At 33.4% G+C, this 8,871-nt stretch overlaps 1 protein-coding gene across 1 annotated transcript; it reads left to right on the top strand.

Annotated features, from left to right (window-relative positions):
- The first annotated feature begins 509 nt into the window (after positions 1–509).
- Positions 510–7,910, top strand: LOC109209915 (ABC transporter G family member 11-like). The gene is made up of 9 exons (XM_019373277.1): positions 510–784; positions 3,193–3,272; positions 4,444–4,908; positions 5,342–5,425; positions 5,534–5,659; positions 6,000–6,194; positions 6,343–6,429; positions 6,794–7,052; positions 7,491–7,910. Exons 1-9 carry the CDS (start codon positions 553–555, stop codon positions 7,859–7,861), a joined length of 1,899 nt encoding a protein of 632 aa, XP_019228822.1. The 5' UTR covers positions 510–552; the 3' UTR covers positions 7,862–7,910.
- Positions 7,911–8,871: the final 961 nt, after the last annotated feature.

Raw genomic sequence — 8,871 nt, 5'->3', positions numbered from 1 at the left:
ATTAATGCTACGACTATGTTGGACTGAGCAGTGGCGAAGCCGGAAATTTTCACAAGGGTGTTCCAACTTAAAAGAAGTAAAAAAAAAAATTTCCGACAGAGGTATGTTCAGTATATAATGTTATACACTTCTAAAATCTAATATTTTATCTATATACACTGTATAATTTTTCTACGAGAGGGTGGTCAATTGACGAACACCCTTCTATCAGATAATGTAGCTTCGCCGCTGGGAGCCTGGGACTGAGTCGTGGGTCTATCGAAAACAACCTCTCTACCTGCACAAGATAGGGGTAATAAGGCTGCGTATACAGTAACCTTCCCAGATCCCACTTATGGAATTACACTGCGTTAATCGTTGTTTGTCCCGATAACCAAACGACTAAGTTCCTCCCTTCTCTAACTACTATTCCTTCTTAATTTTTCTTCCCTACCCCTCAACCTCCACACAAAGGGATCACAAACATTATATATATTGCACATTACTACACATATCCTTATAATACAAGCAACATTTTCTCCCCACCAAAAAAGAAGAAAAATCTAATACCATATGGATTCTCCAACTGAAGTTCCTCTAAAAAGGAAAGAAAGTGATCCATTAGAAGATGATGATACTGGCTTATACTTAACATGGAAAGATTTGTGGGTGACAGTGCCAGATAGAAAAGTAGGAAGAAGGCCAATACTTGAAGGAATAACTGGTTATGCTCAACCTGGTGAAGTTTTGGCTATTATGGGTCCTTCTGGTTGTGGCAAATCCACTCTTCTTGATGCATTGGCAGGTAACTTAGCTTTGTTCATTACCAATTTTTATTTTTTATTTTTTTATTTTTAAGGGTTTAGGGTTTAGGATTTAGTATCTGAAACTTACTTGGCTCGATAATCTGGATTCACGTCGAGTATATGTTGACAAGGTGGGTTGCTCTGATGGTAAGCACCCTCCGCTTCCAACCAAGAGGTTGTGAGTTCGAGTCACCCCAAGAACAAGGTGGGGAGTTCTTGGAGGGAAGGATGCCGAGGGTGATCTATTGGAAAGAGCCTCTCTACCCTAGGGTAGGGGTAAGGTCTGCGTATACACTACCCTCCCCGACCCCACTTGTGAAATTATACTGGATTATTGTTGTCGTATATGTTCATGAAAAAAGGAAAATTGCTCACTACCAAGAGATTCACTATTCCCGAAAAGTTTGTTCATCACCAATTTACCATGTACTATTTATATGGCATATTAAAGTTGAATCCCTAGCTAGTTTCTAATGCAAATTAAAAGAACTTTTAAGGAAAAATGTTCGAGATGTTTATGTAGAACTATGATTATTTGTGCGGTTATAAAAGAAAAAAAAAGAAACAAGAATCAAATATTGATAGGATTTAAACAATATTTTACACTAAAAATATATTTTAACAATTATAGTAGGTTATTTACTGCATTTTTAAGGTTATCAAATTAAGAATAATATTATAGACAATTACTTTTTGTAGGTCCATTAAAACAAGATATAGTGTAAAAATGTGTACAAGGTTAGTGTATATTTGTTTTTTAAAAAAAAAATCATACTGGTATGATACCTATATAGCTTTAGAAGATGATCTCTTTATTAAAGGAAAAAAAAGGTACGTATTATACGAACTCAACCTAGCCAGCCGACTGAACAATATTGATATATGTACAAAATAATTAGTAACCTTAAAATCGCGAAAAATGTGTGGCATTAATTTTTTATTATTCCCGTCCAAAAAAAAAGGTCATCCTTTTTTAAATAATTTAATTTAATTTAAATTTATTTACCCTCAATAAAATACTTTTATAAATTATAGACACAAAAAGGTCATGATATGATAGATTTACTATTTTGCCCATCATGGTATTCTTCCTTAATGGTAGCTAACGTTAGGAAAAATATAGTTTTTCTCTTACATTCATTTTATGTTTAATTATATAATGAATCATGGGTGACGACAGTGGAGGAACTTTTTCTTTAATTCTTTATTCAGTCACTTTTTTTTTTTTTTTTTTTTTTTTTTTTGCAAACCTTATTTTACAAAGTCTTTTTTTTTTTGTGTGTGGCTCAAAGGGATATCTAATGGAATAATTTGTGGTGGGAGGTAGAAATAATATTTGTTGAGCTGGTTCAACAAACTGATGATTCTATGGTTGGTGACCATGGCGTCTCACTTTAAGAATAAAAATATATTTAAGTATACTTTTATTTAGCTTTCCACATGGTATTCTGTATCCATATTGAAACACAAACTAATTTGGATTCTTCCCACGTAAGGCCGCCCATTAAAAAGGAAAATACTATACTAGGAATTTTTTCTATTTTCAAGGTTCAAACCCGAGACCTCTAATTAAGAATGACATGATCATATACATCTCATTACAACCCTTAGTTTTTAAGTGTACTAATAATGTAACCTCAATTTCCTAGTATACACATAAGGTGAAAACTATTATTAAGAATGGCTTGGTGATGTATCATTTTTGGAAATTATACTTAATATATGCAAGTCAACTTATCTTATAATAGTAGGTTAGCGGCTTATCCCCCTATCCCCACCCCACCCACGTTTAGTCATGTATTATAAATAAGACAGTGGTTGGACTGTTTAATAATATTAGACGGAAAAAAATTATATTAGAATAATAAGCAAGAAAGAATGAGAATAATTATAAGCTGGACAGTACAAACGTTTGATTTTGCAATAATTGGAATCTTAATAAATGTTGATAATATCTTATAGGGTTAATTAACTGATGGGTCAATTAAAGAAAAAGCATAAAGAGGCATTAAGCTTCATGCGGTTGGTTTAAAATAACATGTACATGGAATATAAGTGAAGCTTATATTGTACTTTAGCTATTTCATCAAATGATTATTTTCAATAATAGCGTTGTTATCATTTTTGATTCATTAATCATGATAAAATAAATGGTATTATTATTTATTAATACTATCAAGGCGTATCCATAGTATAATTATGAGGTCAATTGAACCCGTAACTTTCAGCCTATATATGAATTTATTTGCGCGAAACTATTAAAAATATTAAACTATGAACCCATAACTCAAAAAAAGGTAATGGTTCAGTAGTTGAAATCCGAACACTAACCCACAAAATTAAAATTTTGAATCTGCCTTTATGACTAATGATTCTCTATTATGGTGATAAATTTGGAAATTTGCAGGAAGATTAGCCTCCAACACAAAACAAAGTGGAGATGTACTCGTCAATGGCCGCAAACAAGCACTAGCTTTTGGAACCTCGGTACGAAATTTGCATATTATTTATCACTCAAAAACATTTTATCTCGAAATATTAATATGCATGTTACACTCTCTTCCTTAGATTTTTGACATTTTTATCATGTTACCAATTAACAGTTATCATAATTATTTACTTCTAATTTACCTTATCGTTGACCTGATTATATAGTAATTTTTTTTACACCCTTAGATAATTGTTAGGAACGAAAAAATCAGGTGTCATGCGGAATCTAGTAAAGCAACACTTGAACGACGATAAATCAGACAACAAAAGAGAAATATACCAAAAGAGACACCAACATTTAACGTGGTTCGGTCAACTGACCTACGTCCACAGCGGAGATGGGCAATCCACTATATAAAAGAGAGTACAAAAATATTGAGAGAACAACCTCACGAAGAGGCAAACACAAGTGACACACTAACACTTGTCCCGTAAAGTTCTCCCCCTAAACACGACTCTCAAACCCCATATGGCTACATTGTGGATGCTACTGAATGAGAAAGGTGCATCCTCAATTTATAAAACTCCAAACCTTTTCCTACAAGAAAAGGGACTAGCCAAAGATGGAAGAATTATATTTTCCTTCTAGGAAAGGAAAACCCCAATTATGGTAAATATGTTGTCCTTTCCTTCATGAATTAGGAAAAACAAATATGGTAAGAAAATTTTGGCAACACCTAACATAAATAACATTGGAAAGGGAGCCTTAGAACAACAATAAAGATGTATCCGTATGACCTATATAGGTCATAGATTCGAGCCATGGAACCAGCCACTGATAATCAGGGGCTGATTTAGGAGGCGGAAGAGGGTTCACCCGAACCCCTTTTGCCGAAAAATTACACTGTGCATATAAGGCAAAATCTAGTTTGTACCTCTATATAATATATTTTGAATCCCCTTGATACAACCCAAAAGCATAGGTTAGCCGTCAAGGGGGTCCAAAATCTTTGTTAGGTCGTTAGTTCAATACAATTTCTTTTAATTTTTTAACTTTTTCTTTTTTGAACCCCCTAGCTAAAATCCTGCCTCCGCCACTTCTGATGCTTGCGTCAGAGTAGACTGTCTACATCATCCCTTTAGGGTGCGGTCTTTCCCCGAACCTTGCGTGAATACGAAATGCTTTGTATCTTCGGTACATAACATCATTTATAACTTTTTCTCACAGGCCTATGTAACTCAAGATGACACACTAATGACAACATTGACAGTAAAAGAAACAGTATACTATTCAGCTCAGCTACAACTTCCAGAATCAATGCCATTATCAGAAAAGAAAGAAAGAGCAGAAGCAACAATAAAAGAAATGGGATTACAAGAAGCAATGAATACAAGAATTGGTGGATGGAGTTTAAAAGGTTTAAGTGGTGGACAAAAAAGAAGAGTTAGTATTTGTATTGAGATTTTAACAAGACCAAAACTTTTGTTTCTTGATGAACCTACGAGTGGTTTGGACAGTGCAGCATCTTATCATGTGATGAATCGAATTATTAAAATTGCACAACAAGATATGAGGACTGTTGTTGCATCAATTCATCAACCTAGTAGTGAAGTTTTTGAGCTATTTGATAATTTATGTCTTCTATCTTATGGTAAAACCATTTATTTTGGTTCTAGTTCTGCAGCAAATGAGGTAAGTAAAGTTAATAAACGTTAATTTCGATGGTGTGTTTGGTACGACATTAAATGAAAAATATATTAATTCATCAGAAAATTATTTTTTAATGTTTGATGCCACTTGGTGGCAGAAGGTATTTAATTTTTCTTACGACCATCTTAACTTTTTAATATCTTATTACTTTTTTCCTCAATTAGAAATTTCACGTTATTATTGATATTTAATACTCAAATTAAAGGTTTCATTAAAATGCTTTTCGATTTGTTAATATTAATATTATTAATTAGTATGTATATATTTTTCAATTATCAATCAAACATAGAAAAATATTTTTCATATGAAAGATGATTTTTGTCGTCCAAATGACAATATATTTCAAATATTCTCTATATAATTAGACAATATTCAAGGATACTGATAAATCTTTTATATCTTATGTTTGCTCCAGTTTTTTGCTATCAATGGCTTTCCTTGTCCATATTTGAGGAACCCCTCTGATCACTATCTTAGAACTATTAACAAGGATTTCGATGTAAGTTATAACACATTTAATTCATAATAAATTAAATTATGCAGTTTTACTTAATCAGAACAAGTTATATTTTGATCTTTGAAATAATTAATTGTTTATTATTTTTAGGACATTGAAGAAGGATTTGGCAAAAATATAAGCTCAGGAAGAGCAATTGACACTCTTGCCATGTCATATGAATCATCAGAAGCTTGTCGCAATGTTCGCCAAAGGGTCTTCAACATATGTCAAAAGGTAAAAATATCCTTTATATTCTTCTTTATAATTAAGTTCAACCAAATTATTTCGGATTTAACTTATATGCATTATCATTATAAACAGTACTTAATTACTTTTCAAGTTACTGATCTCACTATTTATAGATGATACGTGTACTACGTAGTTATCTTTTATGAAACTCAACAATGTAAACTTTTACATTAACCTCATGAACTACTAATACTATTATTCGTGTAGACCTTTTTTTGTACTATTTCATCATAAGCTATCAAAACTTGCTTCTTAGCGCTACGTTGTCAGTATATAAAAGTTAAACTCGATTATTATTTAAGTTGATTTCATATGTATGTAGTAGAATGGACATTTGCTTGAGAAGAAGGGGAGTCAAGCAGGATTCATCACTCAGTGTCGTGTTCTAACACAAAGATCATTCGTCAATATGTATCGCGATTTAGGCTATTACTGGCTTCGATTTCTCATATATCTTGCATTATGCTTGTGCATTGGCACTGTCTTCCATGAAATTGGCTTTGATTATGGCTCCATTCAGGTAAATATTTGTTTACGCTATCAGTATAATTTAACTAGTTATAGCAGGTCAATTTTGTAAAAATTAAAGTCATTATATAAACAAATGAGCTAAAGAAGCACCCCTTTTTTGTTTTTCAAGATTTAGATTCTTTTTCTTCCCATTGCAGGCTAGAAGCTCAATGCTTGTATTTGTGGTTGGTTTCTTGACATTTATGGCAATTGGTGGCTTCCCTTCATTTGTGGAGGAAATGAAAGTAATCTTCCTTTTTATCATCCTCCTCGATTTCTTATAGTTTTCCGGGATCTTTACACAAATAACAAGACAGATTCACTATTCACTTTTCCTAGTCGCTATACATTGATTATACATCAATTATACACAGTTATACACATGTTATACATGGATTATACGTATATTATATATTTTCCGGTTACTTTAGTTTATGCGGTTGGATGAACAACTACTTAGGTTAATTTTAATAGTTTTTTGTTATTCCTTATTTAATTTTCTTACATCGACAATGCAAAATTATTTACATTGATTATCAATTAATACATATTATAGTGATATGATTGTGTAAATATCTTTTCTAATTTTAATTTTGATCATTTTCTCAGCTCTTTACGAGAGAAAGGCTAAATGGGCACTATGGTGTGAGTGCATTTGTCGTAGGAAACACATTATCTTCAACTCCATTCTTGTTATTGATCTCCTTAGTACCTGGAGCAGTGGCTTATTATCTTGCTGATGTTCAAAAAGGGATCGATCGTTTCGCCTATTTTTTCCTAATGTTATTTGCTTGTATGATGCTAGTCGAGAGCCTAATGATGATCGTTGCAAGTATTGTTCCCGACTTCCTCATGGGAATCATCACAGGTATGTACACGTGACGAATGTATGAATTTTGACTTAGAGACGTGGATGAGTGGGTCAAATCAATAATGAATCATGACTCAACTGATTCATTATTAGAGTCAAAAGGGTTGAGTTAAGATGAGCTGATATAACGGCTCATAACCCAGTCTCGTCCAACTTGACCCAATCATCCTGCTTAGGTTATTTTGCTTCTTGAAAATAAAACTTGAAAGTTAATATATTTTTCTAAAGTTCTCTAAACTTTACGTAATTCTAATTTTTCAAGCTTTCTGTTTGTTGTTTGCTTGGTTTTGGTTGCATCTTGATATGTTAGGTTATGCGTTTCGGGTTCAATCCGTTAAACTAAGTCAATAAATAACTTATAATCAATCCGTTTAAACATGAACGTGTTAGGCGAGTTACTAAAAAATGAGTTGATTTTGTCACATCTAATTATAGGTGCTGGAATTCAAGGAGTAATGATGCTAAATGGAGGTTTTTTTCGCTTGCAAAAGGATCTTCCTATGCCAATTTGGAAATACCCAGTGTACTATTTAGCCTTTCACAAATATGCAATTCAAGGTTTTTACAAGAACGAGTATGAAACTTTTACATATTTTACTAATGGAGGATTGGCTGTGATTGTTACTCGCGATGAAATCTTGAGAGATATTTTTCAAGTAGAGTTGAATTATTCTAAGTGGGGAGATATTGCTATTGTTTTTGGAATGGTAATTCTATATAGGCTGATTTTTCTTAGCATTATAAAGGCAAAGGAGAAGTTTAAGCCTATGGTAAGAGGTTTTAAAGCACATTCTTGTAAGCATTAAATATTGTAGCAATATCATCAATGGATATGCAGTGGCTGACAAATATGAAATGGTTTAATTACTTTGTTTGATCTTTAACTTATGTCATGTTAGTTTAGTTAAATTCATTAATACATGTGTTCGCTTTCAAATGCATTTTTGTTCCGTTACTTACTTGCTTTTTCGAGCAACAATAAACCTAGTGTATTCTCATATGTGTTTGAGAAGAATAGTGTGTATGTAGACCTTGCTCTCACTTGTGCAGGTAGAGAGGCTGTTTCCGATAGACTCTCGGCTCAGGCAAACACATTCACAACAGTAATGAAATGAAATATAAAATTATAAATCATGGAAAAGAACCAGAAGCAACAATGAGATAGTACCAAAATCAAAACAGAAGCAACAACAGGTAATAATAGAAATCCAAGAAAAAACAAGAGCAATGCTAAAGCTACCGGAATGGAAGGGACAAGAGCAATAATAAAAGGGAAGTACGCTAATCTACCTGCTAGCCTTGTGCCTTAACCCTCGACCTCCACAACTTCCTATCAAGAGTCATGTCCGCAGTAAGCTGAAGATGCACCATATCCTGCCTAATCACTTCTTCCCAATACTTCTTAGGTCTTTATCTACCTATCTTAACATCCACCATGTTCAACCTCTCACACCTCCTTACTGGTGCATCTGAGATCTTCTCTTCACATGTCCGAACCATCTCAGCCTCACTTCTCGCATCTTATCCTCAATAGGGGCCACCTCGTCTTGTCCCAAATATCTCCATTGCTAACCCTGTCTCTCCTAATATGCCCACACATCTATTTAAGCAACCTCATCTCCACCACTTCATCTTCTAGACAAGAGAGTTATTAACCGGCCAACACTCTACCCCATATAACATTGTCTAACCATCACTATGTAAAACTTACCTTTTAACTCGTGGCGGCACCTTCTTATCACACAAGACACCGGAAGCAAGATTTCATCCATCCCGCTCTAGTACAGTTTGTGACATCCTCATTGATCTCCATGAG

The sequence above is a fragment of the Nicotiana attenuata genome, unplaced genomic scaffold (genome assembly GCF_001879085.1).
Source record: "Nicotiana attenuata strain UT unplaced genomic scaffold, NIATTr2, whole genome shotgun sequence".
Classification (NCBI taxonomy): domain Eukaryota; kingdom Viridiplantae; phylum Streptophyta; class Magnoliopsida; order Solanales; family Solanaceae; genus Nicotiana; species Nicotiana attenuata.
Note: the sequence above shows the minus strand (reverse complement) of the source record. Positions and strands in the feature narration are given on the sequence as shown.

Bases quoted from the DNA above. Each gene is read 5' to 3' on its own strand.
- LOC109209915 (XM_019373277.1), top strand. From the start codon at position 553: ATGGATTCTCCAACTGAAGTTCCTCTAAAAAGGAAAGAAAGTGATCCA. The intron at 4,909-5,341 runs GTAAGTAAAGTT...TGTTTGCTCCAG, and splicing joins CTAGTTCTGCAGCAAATGAG to TTTTTTGCTATCAATGGCTT. The intron at 5,426-5,533 runs GTAAGTTATAAC...TATTATTTTTAG, and splicing joins CTATTAACAAGGATTTCGAT to GACATTGAAGAAGGATTTGG.